This window comes from Malania oleifera, chromosome 3 (genome assembly GCF_029873635.1).
Source record: "Malania oleifera isolate guangnan ecotype guangnan chromosome 3, ASM2987363v1, whole genome shotgun sequence".
NCBI lineage: Eukaryota > Viridiplantae > Streptophyta > Magnoliopsida > Santalales > Ximeniaceae > Malania > Malania oleifera.
The window spans coordinates 95,940,980-95,960,185 of NC_080419.1; the positions used below are offsets into that span (position 1 = coordinate 95,940,980).

The 19,206-nt window shown below is 34.9% G+C and overlaps 1 protein-coding gene across 3 annotated transcripts; it reads right to left on the reverse strand.

Moving 5' to 3' along the window:
- Window positions 1-667: 667 nt before the first annotated feature.
- Window positions 668-18,617, reverse strand: LOC131150670 (peptidyl-prolyl cis-trans isomerase CYP95). 3 transcript variants are annotated; one of them, XM_058101530.1, is made up of 14 exons: window positions 18,483-18,617; window positions 17,192-17,329; window positions 16,939-16,993; window positions 15,563-15,651; window positions 15,233-15,257; window positions 13,399-13,437; window positions 6,230-6,347; window positions 5,854-5,981; window positions 5,268-5,631; window positions 4,233-4,348; window positions 2,813-3,020; window positions 1,990-2,730; window positions 1,816-1,893; window positions 668-1,224 (listed from the first exon to the last, which is right to left on the reverse strand). In XM_058101530.1, exons 2-14 carry the CDS (start codon window positions 17,267-17,269, stop codon window positions 897-899), a joined length of 2,367 nt encoding a protein of 788 aa, XP_057957513.1. In that variant the 5' UTR covers window positions 17,270-17,329; window positions 18,483-18,617; the 3' UTR covers window positions 668-896. The 3 variants fall into 3 exon arrangements, with proteins under 3 accessions (XP_057957513.1, XP_057957514.1, XP_057957515.1); XM_058101531.1 differs by having other exon boundaries at window positions 17,192-17,378; window positions 18,483-18,551; XM_058101532.1 differs by lacking the exons at window positions 15,563-15,651; window positions 16,939-16,993; window positions 17,192-17,329; window positions 18,483-18,617 and adding an exon at window positions 15,375-15,392.
- Window positions 18,618-19,206: the final 589 nt, after the last annotated feature.

Consider the following 19,206-nt stretch of genomic DNA (forward strand, 5'->3'; position numbering starts at 1 on the left):
CATGATAATTCGTTACTCCACACTTTCAAGGCAGTTCTTATTTTGACATTGGTAGGTTTAATTACACGAAATATAATGTAGGCACTCAAAAAACAACTAACAATTAAGTTCAATTACATGACATGCAGGCACCATAAAATGTGTATATTTTAAGTTGGACCAATCATTCTCGAAACTATTTAATAAAACGTTCATTATTATTTCTTACTCTAAAAGGACGAGGGGGTAAGGGGGGAGGGTGGAACACAAAACTAAGTGCCCCTTCAAGGGGAAACCTGGTCTCCTAAATTAAGACCATTACACAACTCCCTGAATTCCCTAACACGCACACCCGACCACATGCTTGCATAAAAGCACTTCACATATCCCATTCTTCCTAAACGCTAGAGGGCATCCATAAATCTGTGAGCTCATAATATTCATAATTAATAGTTAAAAAACTCAAAGCTGTTGAACACAGCAGGCTTAACCAAAACTGCTCTGATAACAAACATGAAGGAGCTAATAATTGGCCATTAAGTAGAAATACTAGAAACAGTAATTATACCGTGCCTTGCAATGGCCAACTCCAAAAACCAATCAAATCCCTAAAAATGCATCAATTCCCAAAAATGCATCCAAATTTTCTCCACCGAAATCATAGTGCCAACCTGGCTCCGGAAACCACTTACATAAACAATCTTTATAAATCTACTTGTATGATTCAACTTCAATCCATTACCATCCATAAACCACACCAGTAACCAACCTAAACCGTAACTCAGAATAAAAATAGGATAGAACAGTAAACAAGGTCTAGTTGGGTAAAGGATGCAAGCCTTTAATGCAACAAAAGACCACTAAACCACCAAGTCAAGATCAACTCCAGCATCAGCTTATCACAATCCCTGGCCTACCTACCTTTGGCCAGAATCTGGAGAGCCATCACCATAAGAGACAAGGCCCTTCTTTCCAGGAGGGCTCACCGACGGTGACCTTGATCTGTCTTTGCTTCCATGTCTGGGGGTTTGGGAGTCCAGTGAGGACCTTGATCCCGATGGGCTCCTGCTCCTAGATAAAGACCTTCGCCTCTCACGTGGGGAAGCACGATATCTGGATGCCTCAACAGGGGAACGGCTGCGAATAGGACTGCGGCTATAACGGCGGCTGTGGCTGCGGCGACGGTAACGCACTGGACTGGGTGAAACACTTGGACTACGTGACCTGCTTCTTCGGCCTCTGTATCTGTAAACAAAGTGAGGCAATGAGTAATATGTCATAAGATACATGAAGACGTCCATAACCATTTGGTATTCAACTATTCATGTTATAGAACTAACTCTTAAACCAAAATCACATCAAAACTGGAGAGAAACACAGAGATAATCCAACCATGTCAATATTTCATAAAGGCCTCTAAAACTTGAACCCACCTTAGGATAAAAAATAAAACCCAGTTGGTGTATCATGACATCCAAATTTCCTAGAGTAAATGTAAAGTAATGGGGCACAATACTGTGACTAAATTCTTGTGCAGGTGCTCATGTTTGTGTATGAGATAAATTTGACCAAGTTTTAGTCCACCTTAATCCCATTGCTTAAAATTACCACCTTCCAATAGCATTCAGATTCTGCCCTCTCCATTCCTCACCATTGACCACACCCACCTTTTAATGCCTTTTAATGAAGCTGCCACACCACTATGCTACAACAACTTTGGCAAAGGATCATCAAGCCGTAAGCCTTTGGTTATTATTTTCTGGTTGGCAAGTAGCCTTTTTTTTAGATGCTGTGTAGCAGCATAAGAAACAGAACTAATGAAAAACAATCACATACCTTGGAGGGGTTCTCCCCCTTGGCGGGGTTCTGTAACGCCTTGGGGAACGATCAGAGTACCTCCTGTAGCTTGAATACCTAGGAACCAAAAAAAAAAACAAGAACACTCAAAAATCTGCCACAATGATAACAGCAATCGACTGATAAATTCAAAGTAAAAAATCTGTACATTACCTATCACGATCACCTCTGCCGCCATAACGGTATGACCTCACAGGTGAGTGATCCGGAGATGGGGTCCTGTACCTTCGAGCATAAGAGTATCGCTGACTGAAACCTCGACCTCTTCTAATGCGCTTCGGCGACTCATCAGGTGAAAGACTCCTAGACAGGCTACGTCCACGATCAGAAAGGGGAGACCTAGTTCTACGTCCTGGGCCGGCAGGACTTCTTGAATAGCTACGACGGTTATTCCTGCTGGGTGCCCTAACAGGACTTCGACTAATGCTCCTCCTTGAAGGAGCCTTACCTGAGCTTCTGCTTATGCTCCTCCGAGAAGACCTAACTGGGCTTCGGCTTACACTTTTTCTTGAAACCCTCACTGGACTTCGGCTAACTGATTTTCGTGATAGGGCTCTAGGAGGGCTCCTACTAAGGCTTCTTTGAGGCAGTGACCTTCTTGGACTCCCACTAATACTCCTTCCTGGCCGGGATCTCAATGAGCTCCTGCTGATGCTTCGTTCCCTTTTGCCTCTCACAGGACTTTGGCTGACACTTTTGGCTGGGCTCCTGCTGCTGCCACTTCTAACTGGACTTCTACTTAGACTCCTGGTTCTCTGGGAGACCCGTGGTGGGCTTCTACTGATACTCCTGCTCACACTCCTCGGGCTCACGCTTGGACTCTTGCTCAGACTCCTCCTGGGACTAATACTCATACTCTTACTCATTGTCCTTTTAGGACTCATGCTCCGGCTCCTGCTCATTAACTTTTAATAAAACACCAGATCTGGAAGAATCACTAAGCATAAAAACTGTGTTAGAAGAATGGAAAGTAAACCTAGATTTGCCTGGGTGATCATCAACTACATCAGGTTGTCTATCTGCACTATTGTCCGACTTATTGTGTGCTTCAATCCCATTGCTCCGCTGCTCTCCATTTTCCTTTGGAAGTTCACCCTCCTTTTCAAACATATCAGTCATTGCACCCTTTTTCCGATTAATGGAAGCAGCTTCTTTCTCTCCCAGCGATGGAGATCGATTCCTGGCTGGAGAAAGTTGTAGAAAAGCAATTATTGTTAACATCTAATATTAAAATCAGGAATTTCAGACAGGCACTATATAAGCTGAAGAGAAACTGAAACTATTGCAGTTAATGACAAAATCAAGATGGTCAAACAGTCAATGCTCAAATCTAGATGTTGATCACAGATTCCAATAAGATGCCGATACCTTTAATATGCACAGAAAAAAGGCACCTTCACATTTCAACCAAAGCATTGTTCACAAGAAATAAACTACCAGGGTCTTCACATAATTTCTAAACTAAGTAATCAACAGTAGTCATTCATGTTCTGACTAAATGGATACATATGATGCAACAAAAAAATATAATGAAAATCAGCAACAAAAAAATTGTCAAAACGAAAAATTTTACAGGAGTATATTTCAACTGCAAGCATGCAAAGGGTAGTCAAGCCAAAATAGACCACAAAATAAAATAGAAAAAGTACCAAATAAATTAATATAAAGATATGATTTTCAGGGAAAAAATGTTCTAGCAGCCCCATCTTTCCCCCTTCATTTTCACAAGGGGAGAGCAGGGAAGGGGAGGCAGAGGGGAAGAGTACAGAAGATATTCACAGAAGAATTCTGAGTGAGTGATAATCTCTGCAAACAAGTCAGTGGAACCCTTTTTTATGCTCCATGCATTTATCCAAAAACAGCTGTCACACATTGAGGCAAACAATGAAAATGAATCATTTTGAGCATGTTAAATTTTACTAGCACATAGCCTTCCACCACCAATGAAAATCTACCTGAAATCGACTAGCCAAACAAGTTGCTATTCTAAATAATCAGGAGGGCAAAATTTCTGCCGAGTACAAAGCGCTTAAGCACATAGAGTGACACATGCCAAAACATCCACCCTCACCTCCACAAAAAAAAATAAATAAATAAGAAACACAAAAAGGTGAAAAGTGGGTAAGGGGGAACTCCTCACGATCAGGCAGCGAATAAGATCGTCATGCAAAGTCTACCATAATACATGGAAATAAGTGACCGCACAACTAGCATTACAGATGTTTAATATTGTATTTAGATATTTATGTTATCTGTTGTGTATCGATATCCTCTGATTTCAGAGTTAATAACCTTTTTAAGCATACTCAAAACATTATTGAGCACTTTCAAAAGCTAAACAAGACGTGCAAGTTAATTACTGAAGGGGCATAAAATAAAAAATAAAAAAACAATACCAGTAATCTGAGAAGGGTTTTTAGGCTTCCGATCAGACCCTTGGACATCATTGTCATCATCCTCAGAGCTGCTTTCTGTTTTACTCTCACTCGTATCAGTAAGACTATCAGATGACCTTAAAAAAGAGACAAACAATAAGGTCAGTTAATACACACATTAGAAACTCAAAAACTTGAAGAGGTTCAGAGAAACCAATAATTTGCTATGTCATCATCATCAACAACAACCCAGTCCCAAGTCCCACTAGGGGAACAGGTGAGAAACTAATAATTTCCAAAGCTTAAAAACAAACCAAACATCTTTCAGTCACTGCCTAAGGGAACTAACAAGGATACCAGCCATTAACTATTAATTTAAAAAGAATTATAATAATAGTATGCATTAAATAATTAGATAATATGAACCCAACGCTAACAATAAAACCTAAACAAAGAGAAAAATTTTCAGAAAGGAAAAAAATAAATAAAGTCCAAAAATATTATAAACATGTCTTGTCACAAAAACTTGATATCACAATGACGTAAATATCTCTTCCTCTTTCACACTTCGCCTCCCAAATATGGAAAAATAGATGATATGCATTTTATTCCCAAAAAAGCATTATTGTGCCAAAGAATGAAGCAATAGTCAACAGAATCTACATAAAATACAAAATATATATAAATGAAGGTTACATGCATGTTAAGATACCAAGAATTGACTTATGCATATTTTCAACATGCACAAAAAGATAACATGTAATTTGTCATGCAAAAATAAGAGTAATTAACAAGGACCACGTGAAACGCATATAATACCTCTCACATATAGGCATCTCCAAAGGTTCCTGCTAGGCCAATAAGTCAAACCAAAACCAAACAATTAAGATTTCAGTGCCAGTGATTTCATGAGATTATCATTTATCTTCTCTACATTAACAAAAATAAGCTCAATGTTATGTTTACTTTCCTTTTCCAGATTGTATTTTTTTGGAGGGGAATTATTAAAAATAAAACTCACTCATACAGTAAATTTGCCAATAAAAACTATAATACCTTTTTGATCGGCGCTTCGATTTTTTCTCGCGCCTCCTGCGCTTTTTGTCACGCCGCTTATCTCTTTTCTTCCCACGTTTGTATTTGTCTCTTCTAGATGATCTCTTCCGCTTCTTACGCCTGTCATCACTTGAAGAACTAATGTAAGATGACGATGAATCATAAGAGTCTGAATCACTATCAGATTCAGTTGATTCCGTCTCAGTATCAGATGAAGTATCTGATTCAGAAGTATAATATCTTTTCCTCTTTTTCCTTCTATCTCTAGAAGATTTCTTGAGCTTTCCCCTCCGCCGAAGTTCATAACTATTAGCATCATCAGAAGCATCTTTCCCCATTTTCAACTTATTAACCTTCTTTTTGTCTGCACAAACATCCAGAATATTAAAAATAAATAAATACACACAAAAATTACAAAAACAGATGCTGGAAGTATATATAACACACACACACATACATAAATAAAAGGCTCTGTATCATATTCTCAATAATTAGAAATCACAAGGAGAGTGAAATATATAAGTTATTCATGATACTTAACATCAAACCTTAGCACCTTCCAACATAGTTGGTCACTAATTCTTACCCTCGTGAAATTCACCAGAGTTGATAATTTTCACAGTTACCCCTGGTTTTCCTTCTTCATCACCCACACTTTCTATCTTTCTCAAAACTTCATGCCCTTGCACCAGTTTTCCGAATGTTACATACTTCCTGTTGAAAAGGGCCACAGATGAATAGAATGAGAAAACTTGTTTTCAACATTTTCGTCTTTTTTATAAGAAAACATGATCTTGACTAACAAATAGAAAAAAAAACAAAAACAAAATGAATACTTTCCATGAACATTAAAGCGAATCTTGATATTTTTTATTTTGACAACCACTGAAAAATAGCAGAATAATTTTTAACATGCACTATAAGAGAATAAAGAAATGTAAAAACACAGTAGATATACTAACCTGTCAAGATGATGATTAGCCTTGAAGGTGACAATGAACTGAGAACCACAAGAATCACGATCAGCAACTGCCATGGACAGGAGACCAGGAGCATCATGCTTTAGCCTGGGTGATTCCTCTGAAACAATGTCATAAACATCAGTTGTTAATCTACTGTATTTTTAAAATATATATATATAAAAAATCACCATCCAAAAGATTTCTGTCAAACAAAATAATAATAATAATAATAATAATAATAAAATAATAATAATAATAATAATAATAATACATTCACAAGGTCTCATAATCCATGCAAAAAACCAAAATAACCTTGAGTCCATCTCAAACACAAGTTGCAATTATCTATCTTCCCAACCCTCTTCAACGCACATGAAATATTGTGTAACATGAAAAATATATGCGAACACACATACAATCAATGAATGTAGATATTTATTTATACAGGAAGACAAAGAAGGCATCGGCAGAACTTGCATGCTCCATGGACCATATTCCTATTTTTAGGCTAATTTTACAGAGATATTTTAGGAGATAGAATCAAGCCATCTACAAACAAGGGTCTGTCAAGTAGCATGTCAAGAATACCTGTTTGTCCATATTCCAATAATTTTAGTTGTCCATATTTCAAAATTTTAAATTAAAAGGACACGAGAAATTTGGAGGGGCTTTTTGGAATAAGATAAAGGAAAAATGATCATGCAAACGTTTGTACACGTGTGCATGTATGTATATAAAATAATATTGACCATCAGAATTGAAAGCTCATTTGATTCTTAATTGAGCCCAATCCAATAATAAGTGGACCCTCAGTCAATGCAGTCAAAATTTCACTTCTATTTTAAGATCTTTCTAAAACACACTTTAAGTTTGGAAAATCCCCATTGAGCCCCATTCAATATTTGAAGGGGCACAAATGCAATCAACAAGGTAGGTATCAGATAAAATTCAATGCAACAGTTAATATCACACTTTTTTGGCTGGATGGGGGCCCTACATTGGGGTTACTAAACTTGGTGACTACATGTTAGTGGAGCATTACTGGCATCACCCCGTCTCTGTGTGAACACCTGTTTAGACAACCGTGTATAATAGGTTGAATAAAGTGATTAGGGGCATATTTTGGACAGGAAAATACAATCTCCACCAATTTCCCCAAATCTGCCTTGGTCATAGAACTCGTCCAATTACTTCCCTGAACCCATTTACACAGCAAAAGAGTGAAATATCCACAAACCTGAGTGCATCCGCATCTTCATCACAATGGAACCGTGGCTAGTCCCAAGTTCTCAAAGATGTATAATGACATACAAGAAAGAATTTAGACTTATCCTCCATTTATGCATTTCTTAGTTCTAGAATTGAAAGTTCTCCCCAAAAAAACATCTTTTTTACCAAAGATTTCTTAAAAAGGAGAAAGCAACAATGTCTCCTTGAAACAAACTTACAAAAAGTGAAAGTTGGTTCAAATGCAGTGTAAGGAGGCAGAGAAAAGTAAGAATCAAAGTTTAGTCACATCTACAAAAAATATGCATAAATTATAAGAAACATTTAAACTAACATAGTCGCATTAAGACAATATTTTCACATCATAATGCCCAAGTTGGAAAAAACAAACATCATCTTTATAATTAAAAATTGAAAATAATAATTTTTAAGCATATAGCCAACTGAAAGGATTTTAACATCATAAGTAGCTTCATATAATTAGGCTCTCAAAATTTATAAGAACTATTAACTGAGTTTCTAAATTTGGAAGTAATGAATCCTAAGTGAAGCTTAAAACACGTCATCTCGAAAAAAGAGGGTATGGAGTTTTCTAAATTGAAGCAGATTGAGCTTTCATGAGACAAAAACACATGAATAAATAGTGACTGGGGGAAAAAAGGAAGAAGAAGAAAGAAGAAAAGAGATTAAGGAGTTGTCTAAACAAATTAGGAGCCAAGTGTAGAGCAATAAAACCAATTACACAGCCCTCACCCTAAGGCTGAAGCTTTTAGGTTGAGTGGTTCCCTCAACATGGTTTCAAAGAATCTTTGACCAGAAGCACTAGAGTTCAATCCTCACCGCCCCCATTCTTCTAATAAAAATTCAAATTTCAGCCCCATAGTCTTATGGTCATGCCTTCTCCACTAGAGTTCAATCCTCACTTCATGGCTTAATAATTGAAATCTTCCACCCTTTCTTAGCTTGCTTTTAGCTTGAGTAATTCCTCAACAAGGCACGAGAGCCTCTTTGACCTAAGGGTTCACAGAGATCAAATCTCCAGAAACCTCGTCGTTATACTAAATTTTGGTCAAGTAAAATAATAGGTTTGTACTTCATCCATGCTTTCAAGCCTAAAAGGCTTGCGTATAGATGATAAAATATATTACTAGGCTTCACCTAATTGCTTTAGCTTTAAAGTGGAGTGGTTCCTCAATACCAAGAACGAAAAAGATTAATTGTAAATACTGGCACAGGGAACAAATCTTATGCAGTTTCTTCTCACTAAATTAATGAATGATGATAGATTTGCTGTGAATAATCAGTGATAGCAATGTTATAGGCAATAAGATCAGCAGACAAGATAAGAAAGTAGTGTCAAATCAATGTTATGCATAGAAATACAAACAACAGCAAACCAAGCCTTAAAACATTTCAAAAAACTGTACATACAACCAAAGTTAGATGAAATTATATATAGGAGGTATGTTTAGATAAGTCAATGTTTGAACCCAAAGGAAGAAACCTCATTCAGTTAAAAACCAAAAAAACAGAAAAAACAACAAAAATGAACTAGGAGTCCTAAACCCTAAACCCTAAACCCTAAACCCTAAACCCATACATACACACATATACATATATCATACATGAGTTGTAGACAAAAATTTATCTTTTAGAATTAAGATAAAATATTTCTAAAAGAAATAAAGTTCAATAAAGATTTGACATAATTACATTTAAAAAGTTTATTTTAAAAATGTTAAGGTATAAACATAAAATTCATTTCATTAAAATATTAAATAAAAGTAGAGATGTTATAAATGATAAATAAAGGTATATCCCGAAATAAAATAGATAACTTAAGAGGAACTTTTAAAATTATTATGAAGTGTCTAAACACTATTTAGATAAATAACGACCTAACTTATAATAGATAAATTTCTAGAAATAAAAGACCTAGAAGCACCTCCAAATAATAAATTACAAATTTTACTTGAATTTTCTTTGAAAACCAAAAATACTCATTAATTGATCGTCAAGTAAACAAAATATAAAATTATAAATATTTTGGGTAGCAAATCACAGTTTAGAAACTGTAATAAACTTATTGATAATTTCATTGGAAGAAGTTATAGATTAAGATTTCTTACAATGAAAGAATGAAATAATGTATGTGCATATATAAATAAATAAAAAATATATGTATTTATTAATTTGTTATATATACTGTTATATGAGTATTAAAATTTAATATTTAAAAAATGTATATGCTTATATAAAAAAAAAACGTATTTCACATAATTTTAATTAGTGTATTCATGTCAGTTGAATTTCTAAGATGATAGTATCTCTTATCCATTTATTTTATAGTTTTAAACAATACATAATTTTCATAAATATCTTTGAATATTCATACTTTTTTCTAAGAAAAAAAATTATATTCAGAGTGAAAGCGAACCAAATAAAACAATAGGGAGAGAATAAGATGCCCTCCAAAGCTCAAAAGGAAACAACCAGAGGAACTACAATGGTGCTGCTGCCTGCCACAATACCTAACAAGATAAGCGGTGGCAAACCCCTAAATACCCTGAAGGTATGGGCTCAGAAAGAGGAAAAAAATACTGCTCTTTCCCACAGCAGACAATGAGAGCTGAGGTCCTTGAAGGTTCTCACTTTCTTCCGAGTCCATAAGGTCCACAAAATAACAGAAACTGTGCTGCAACATAAAGCTTCTCCCTTCCTACTCTTTCCAATACCCCAATACTTTCCTCTCATAAGGACCACAAAACAGCAGAAACTGTGCTGCAACATAAAGCTTCTCCCTTCCTACTCTTCTCAACACCCCAATATTTTACAAGAGGGAGCCAAAATAGGAGACCAACCATCCAAAAAATCACAACCTGATAAGGCCTTAAACTTCCTCTTAACTCCCTACCTCCCACGTAAATGCCCTAACATTTGTAAACTTAATTATATCATTAATCTGTTATAAAAACATCTAAATTTTATTAAGAATAACAAAATTATTCACATGCAATCACGAACAATGCATGTAACATATTTACTAATGATTGAAGTGGGTTATAAGCGAGGTATGATTTGTGTTTCTGCTACTGGAATGAGCGAATCAGGGGAACAGTGAAAAGAACAGAAGCAATAAAACAGACATGGTTACTACATGGTGAAATGTATTGAGATAACAACTGCAATGATGAGCAAACACGTACATAATGGGAACATTAGCAATGACAACTTTTTCAGTGCACAACAGACCATAACAGCTCTAGCAACAAAAGCAATACGAGAAACATACAGTAGGCGAGGCAGGGGTGATGACAATGAAATCATACATGAAAGCAATTGAGCAGGAATTCAAGTGAATCCCGGGGAAGGCATATATAAATTTTCAATAGAGAGTTTCATTGTGAAATCTCAAAAGCATACATAACAAAGGGACTTTCCTAATTGTATGTTCAAAATTGAAAGTACTAGAGAGCTCATCCAATTCACATGTCAAGAAAAATATCTCCAAAAGAAAAATTAGGCTCACAAACATGAAAAAGGATTGCAATTTAGTTCTGAAATCTCAGAAGTAAAAATACAGGTAAAAAAAATGTTTCAATTAAGTGAAGGACCCTTAGGTCAAGTATTACACACAGCTCATTAAATTCAAATATAAAGAAAAATATTCTAGAAAGAATTAATTAGGATTAAAATAGTTCTTGAATCATTACAATATCACAGATTGAATAGTAATCTTACCATAAGGGTAGTAGTTAAAGAGCTCTCTTAGAAAATTTTGGGCATAGAGACCCATAGATTAATGATGTAAGGAAACAGAAGGGACTTGTTTAGGTAAACAGAGGTCATTCAAAATCATTCCCCGCACAGAAAACCAATGACACGAAGATGCTTCTACACACCCCACCCATACACAGTACCAGTCCTTTCCTTTTGGTCAAAGTCCATCTCATTCTAATCTCCTAACCCAGCACATTTTACTACAAATGTCCAGTTCCACTCTTTGGACTTCAGACTACCCACCATTTCTTTAAATACTGATGCAAATATTTGCTGTCCCCAGCAACAAGATGGCAAATGAGAAATTGAGATTTTTTTTAACCCTGAAACGTCATATTTCACTCACATTTCCTTTCCTCGTATGCTAGCATCATAGCAACAAGTGGCAGACTTTTTTTTCTTTCAGGAAAATGATCAGACATTCTTGACATAGATAATGAAAACATAAAACAATTTGACATCCCATAGTATTGGACAAAGATCAGATATATGCTCCCATATCACTATCTATATATATATAGATATATATATATATATCCTAGTGAGGAACCACGCATTTGACGATATTATATTTTAAATAATATATGATCAATTCTAACATTCATTTGATGCACTAATTAAACATTGGATGCCATAATTAAAAATAATGAAAACCAAATAAGGTAAAAAAATATTTTTTATTTAAATTTTAAACATGGAACCACGCATTTGGCGATATTATATTTAAAATAATATATGATCAATTTTAACATTCATTTGGCGCACTAATTAAACATTGGAGGCCATAATTAAAAATAAAGAAAACTAGGTAAGGTAAAAAAAAAAAATTAAAAATTTAAACATAAAACTTAATAGGCAACAATAATTGGCTTGCTCAACAATCAAACCAAACAATCAAACCATATGTTCTTAATATTATATTTAGCTCAATCTCAAACCGGATTGCATTTTTAAACAATAAAATAAAAAAAGATTTAGAGCAACAATTCTCCTATTACCATAGGTCTAGCAAGCAGCTCTATGGGTCCCACACAAACCACAGCATCTATCACCAAAAAAAAAAAGAAAAAAAGACACAACATAAACACCCTCCCATATTCTTGAGTATCATCTTTTTGATGAACCATGCCTTGGGCACATTCGTTTATCCCCTAACCTACCCATTTTGAGGGCCAAAGCTCAAATCTCCTTAGTTTATGTTTCAGAGCATGGATTACAAGCATTGAATTTGGATTTGCACAGGATTGAACAAAACTTAATACAATTTTGTATTACATTTTATCCAAATCCACACAAATTGAAATCCAAGGTTCAAACCCTAAACTCTGAAACATGGGATTAAAAAGTTTATTGGTGTGGCTAGAAAACACAAAACAAGTGGGTTGCAATTATGCTACTCCTTCAGGCGACATCATAAAAGTGATCTTTTGAAGGCATCCTTCTACCTGGAAAAGAAAATTTATAAATATATAAACGGCAATGCCTCAACCATTATTCACTCTCTTTCCCTCCCTCTTCACCCTCAAAAACAAAAACACACACCAAAATCACTCAATAGGAAATCATCAAGAGCCTACATCATTACTTGCAACAAAAAAGATAACACAAGCATAGCTGATTAAGTGATGATACCAATTAGAATATCTGCCTATTCTTAAACATATCTGTTGTCACTTGAAAGGGCATTGATGAAGATATCAATATATAATAAAAACATGAAAGGGAACTAATGCAGATATCATAAAAACATGAAAGGATATTGATACAGATATCATAAAAACACGAAAGGATATTGATGCAGACATCGTAAATAAAAAATATAATTATAAATAGCCCCTATGGAAACTGCTAAATGATAGAAATAACTATTCTCACATTATGTTATGAAAATATCTAAACGACCTAAAACTATTGTCAAATTCTGTGAGCTTTAACATTCAGCAAAAATAAAAAGAGGTGGCCTCTCCTCCCATGCAGTGTACAAGAGAAATCAAAAAACAATATTTCAAAACAGAATTAATAACAATAAAAAAAAAAAAGAGTCAATTTTAATCAACTTCAAGTGCAAAGGATCCTGCAAACTATTATGCACTTCACATTCATTTCTGGCAAGGCCATCAAGACTTAACAACAAATAATTTTTCGTGCATGTGCATTCTCACCTGGAAACTTTCCCCCATATATGCTTTCTCCACCAGTCCCTATGAAACAAATAAAAAAAAAAGGCATTAAAAGGAGAAGCAGATTTTTTAAAACATGAACTCTAATGTGCAGCCAGAAGAAATTTCACCCTCCCTATTACACTTAGAAAGGTATTGACCAATAAATGTTTCCCCAGGATGCTTTATCCATTGCTCAATGTCTACTAATTATAATGTTAGGAACTAAATGTTTCCCCAAGATGTTTTATAAATTGGTAAACGTCTAATACTTGTAATGTTAGGAAATGAGAATCAAAGTAATATGTGCTTTATTTTATGCTCTTGATGTCAAGAAAAAACTAAAATAAAATTAAAATTCCCTCATAAGAATATTTCCAGTTTACATTTCCACAAAAATCCTATATAGCTCCCTCCATTTCTTGCACCAATTCTACAATGCTATAGGAGTTCCATCTCAAATATAAGGCATTCTTCATTGCAAGTTGCAATTTTTTGTGTCCCTCTCATGTGGGAGGCAAAGAGATAGGATAAACCAATTTGATTGTCCCTGGAGCCTGAAGGCCTATTCCAAAGTATAAGTTCAAGAGTTTGTAAACTCCTAAAACCGTTAGGATTGGGTTTAATTAATTAGTCATGTTTATGTTTATGCAGGAGAATTATTTTTTCGTGAGAGCTTTAGGGATTCTTATTTAATTAATATAGACGTGGATTTATAATTTTCTTTGTTCTGTATCACTGTTAATCAGGCGGCTATTCTGAATTGAAGTGAATTAACCATGCCTCCCACTCTCATTTCCACAGAATTCCCCTCTGTAACTCTCCTAATCAAAAGAATATCAGAAGAATCTGAACATTTTATTTTTATTTTATCTTGTCTATTCTCAATATCCTTCTCCAGAAATCTGCAAATGTTTCCTCCCAACATAATATTTTGATTTTCTCCTGTTCATTCCGATTATCCTTTCCTCTCACCCCCCAAAACTCTGAAAATCCTCCTTTGGGGCATTTTAGAGCATTTAACACCATAATGTCCCAATCTTATCACCCTAATTTTTTTTAAAGGGATACAAAAGTTCTCCTCTATTTATATTTCCAAATAAACAACCATAATCATTGATAAATCACTGAACTGAGTGCTAGAAAATTGCATTAACAAAACAACAAACCATTCACTGTTTACAGTAAGCAGTAAGCTGCCATAGAGTATGTAAAATTGTTCAGAGGAGCAAATTGTTGCCCATTCACACAATGTGGCAGATATTATCCGCTTTTTAAAACAGCTGAATTACTGGAACTCAATCAAGCACGGCATAAAAAATCGCCAAAAATAACAAACACAACATGTAACCATCCACTTTTTTGACAACTTATCCATAACAATTTTCGATTAAAAACAATGTATAGAAGACATTGATCTTCAACTAATTATGGAACTCTTGTAACAGTGTAGATGTCAATTTGCTATAACGGTAAAATATTCAATATCAGTCGTATAGTTTTGGTGGCTTAATTCTCACCTTTGCCAGCACCAATTTTTCTAAAGCCAAATGAAATATGCCAATTAACATGCGCATGCCAAGCAACACAATTAAATTTTGGTGTGTTCCTCATCATAAACAAATCAGTGATCATTCCGAAATTCTGGAGTATTTCACCCTAAAAGAGAGAATATATTGCCCAACTTACCTGATCTGAAGGAATAGAACGCATGCAAATTGGATGTTAAAAAAAATCTAAGATAATGGCATCCCAAATATGAGAAGGTGAAGACATATTTTGCCTCGAAACGCAAAGCAAAGCATAAATACAAAAGGGTTGCTCAGTGAGTACATACCATCTCTTTTGACAAAGTCACCACCCTGCAAAATGAAAATCAGTCATTAGAACTCTAGTAAGCAAGAAAATTTGATGCTCGAAATTGGGCTGGGTATCGCGCTCAGAAAAATTTTGAGGATGGACAACTTAGTAAGTACAACCTTAAAACTATCACAAGAAAAGCAGTCGTGACCATCAGCCCTGTGTCCTACAGCATAAACAAGGGTAACTAGCTAAAAAGACAGACCACTTCTAAGTCATCTTTCAACCAGAAAACTTAGCACAGGCAATGAACCACAAGCAACATATGGTGAAAATTTTCGACATCAGTAATCCATTATGAACATACCTGAGCCATGGAGCCCCTAATAACGCGATGGAAAAATGATCCCTTGAAGTGCAGAGGTCTACCAGTTTTAGGTCCAATTCCTTTTTCCCCTGAAGATAGTAAATCATCAAAAAGAGGGGGGAATAATAAATGATACTTACCAACCCACTCACTGGAAAAAAAAATAGTTCTGCAAAATAGAAACCTAAAACAAATTTAGACAATCTAAGTAGACTTGTAAATTTACTGATCTATCATTGGTGGTTTAAATCAAAATAAAATATGCTTTTGAGCATTTCTATGTCTGCGGGCATGCATGCACATGCATGTGTGTGTGTGTGTGTGTGTGTGTGTGTGTGTGTGTGTGTGTGAGAGAGAGAGAGAGAGAGAGAGAGAGAGATCAAAGAAGCTTCTAGAATTCAACTTAGTTTGGTATGTTATTGCAGATGAACTCAAGACCACATCAATCGCTGGCTCCAACTCATTATAAAAACCAACATTGAATCCTTACTAAAACTCACATGCACAAGGACAAACACACATTTATGATAGTGCAAAGCACTCAAGCAACATACCATTAAATGAAAGACAAGAGAAAGGCTAATGGACCTACTTTGGGATGTCCATGCATTGCGTTGAATATAGGAAAGTCACAAAGAGGACAAAAAAGGGTAGATGGAGTGAGAGTCTAGGTCAAAAGTAGTGGAATTTGAATATATTTATCAAATTTTTTGAATATAAATTGGATCGCCACAAAGTTTAATGGTCAGAGAGAAATGGAGAGTAGAAAAGAACTTGGAGAAGAGAAGAGAAGAGAAAAGAAACTAATTTCTCTCCATCTTGTTTGGTTTAAAAGGAAAGTGGAGAGACAAGAGACATGGGGGAAAGACAATAGAAGTCAATTTGTGACTTACAATAATGCCCCCAATAGGGCCGAAAGCTAAGAGTGTCTTGATCTTTCTGTTTTTTTCTCCATTACTCACCAGATACAGGGCAAAAAATGTGGCTCCTTTTACACATTTTTCTCTCTTTATTTCTTGTCTCTTTTCTCCTTCTGTAAACTACACAAGAGAAGGGGAAACAAATTCATTTTTTCCTCCTCTTCTCTCCATTTGTCACTAACCATATATGTGAATTTTTTAATGGGAATCATTTTTTATGAGAGCACGTATTTTCCCTTTAAATATATGCATAATAAAACATGGTTTGACATAAAGACATTGTGGACAACCACCCAGATGTAGCAAGAAGTGATAATTGCATAAAAAAAAACGAAAGTTCAAATTTTTAACAGCTGAAGTTCAAACCAAAAGCTGCTACAACACTAAATCAAACCACCACTAAAACTAATAATAAAATAATGCCAAACCATTCCACTTTATTCATGTATTTGTTACCTGTACAGAGTGCACGAAAATTTTCCGCAGTCTTGGGGACAACATCTGAGAAAAGCTGTACAGCAAATCATAAGTGAACAAATGCCCGCCTTTCAATATATAAAAACAAAAACCATTTAGATAATCAAAAGCCAGTCAGCATGAAGGGGGAAAACTACAGCTGCTACATCAATGGACACAGTATATTAGCATAAATCTTAAAATGAAGGATATCCTAACTTGATATCCAGCTCACAACTTAAATATTCCTTACCTCAAAAATCATTCTCTCAGCAGGATCTCCATCAATGGACACATCCAAGAAAACCAGGGGGTTCTTCTTCTTTGTCATTTTCTTTGTTTTCCAAAATCAAAACTTAAGCCAGCATTACCAGTAGTCTTGGCTGCGATGCTATATGTGATCAATGGATGAATGGAACACCATTAACTAAAATTAGTAACTGTAGAAGACAATGTATATTGCTTTTAGACTGGTAGCAAATATAAACAATGAATCATTTACTATGAGTACCCACAACATACGCAAAGAGAGAAGAAAGAGTAAAAAAAAAGGTTATATTATTTAAATTATAACTGTGATCTCCAATCCAGAGCATTAACTATCAAATAACCATTGTACAACAATTGGGATTCTGGCTTTCTGCTGTAATATAATCTTGTTAATGCCTAAACTATACTTGAGAGGGATGGCACATATAAATACAACTCCAGATATACATCATATTGTAAACATGAATATCAATAGCAAGCAATGACCAAAACCATTGAATCTAAATATAGAGAATATGATGTATAATTTTTTTTATCAAAAAATGCGTATAATATGACGAAATATATGCACTGAAGGAAAAATCTCAAAGTAGCCAATCAAATCTTAAAATCATCTGCATAATTCAAGACTCCAAGTGAACTTTTCAAACATTCCCATCTCCAAATGCAGTGCAGCATCATCCAAAACTGATAATGGTGTAATAGGAAGCATACCAATCGGGACTATTGCAGCAATCCACTCAGATCAACCCAGTACTCCACAAGCTCTACAAGTCTACTAAATTCATGGTAGATCTTGCTTGGAAACCAGATAAATTTGAACCGATAAAGTCACACCATGAATATTCAATTTTTGGAAAATAACTCAGATCAAGCAATTGCTGTTTTTCCCTCAATCAAGCACGCTTGCCCGCGCACTGACACATAAAAACACTGAAATCTCTGCATATATAATCCAATACTCCAATAAATCTACTTTAACAACTTACAAAGACGCGATGTTAAGTAGGTATGCTAAATCAGCACACAACCCAAAAACCCTCCCTAAATGTCATAAACCCTAAAAATGACATCCACCAAATAAGTTAACTAATTAATCATAAGGGCGTTCAAACTGTAACCGAAATTTTAACAAAACCTGAAAACAATGAATTTGGAAAAAACATATATCCAGAAATAAAAAGTTACGAGCTTCGACAAGGCAAAAAGCATCGGCTATGGTACACAAATAAATTCATACAGAGAGAGAGAGAGAGGAAGAGGATGGAGATTACAGTATCTGCTGAGCGCTGGAGCTGCTGAAGCTGCTCCACAGAAACGCAACGAAGAAACTGGGAGAGATTGAAGAAGTGTCCAGAAGAAAACCTAAGGAGTATATACGGAGAGGACCTGGTTTCTTGCTTTGCTATATGAAATTACTGAACTGGGCCTGATTTTGACCCTAGTTTGCCGATTCCGCCCTTTTTTTGTCCTGAAATGACTGCTATATCCCTACTGTTTCACAAACCTGAGATGATATTATTAGCGCATCCCACCAAAATCCCAAGAAAAGGCGTGCACAATCTATTTCATTGGAGCACTTAAATTTTATTTTTATTTTTTGGTTTAGGGGTATGAAAAAAATTAAAAGAAAAATGTTTAAAATTAAAATGAATTTATATAATATTTTATCTTTACATTCAAATTTATATAAATTTGTACAAACTTATTACAAATTTATATTACATTTTATCCAAATATACACACATTCAAATTTAAGCAAAACTCATAAATATAAAATAAGATTATGTTTACTATATAAAATGTCTATTTTTAAAATAAAATTATTATTATAGAAGAGTTTATTGCAAGTTTAGTTCTTAAGAATGGAATAGAATGCGAAAAAATGTAATCAATTCTATCCCTCAATTTTGTCAAAAATTTTCATTTGAATTTCTTTTCCACTCTATTCCTCCCATATTTCATTCAGTAAAACAAATATAACGTTAAACAATTACC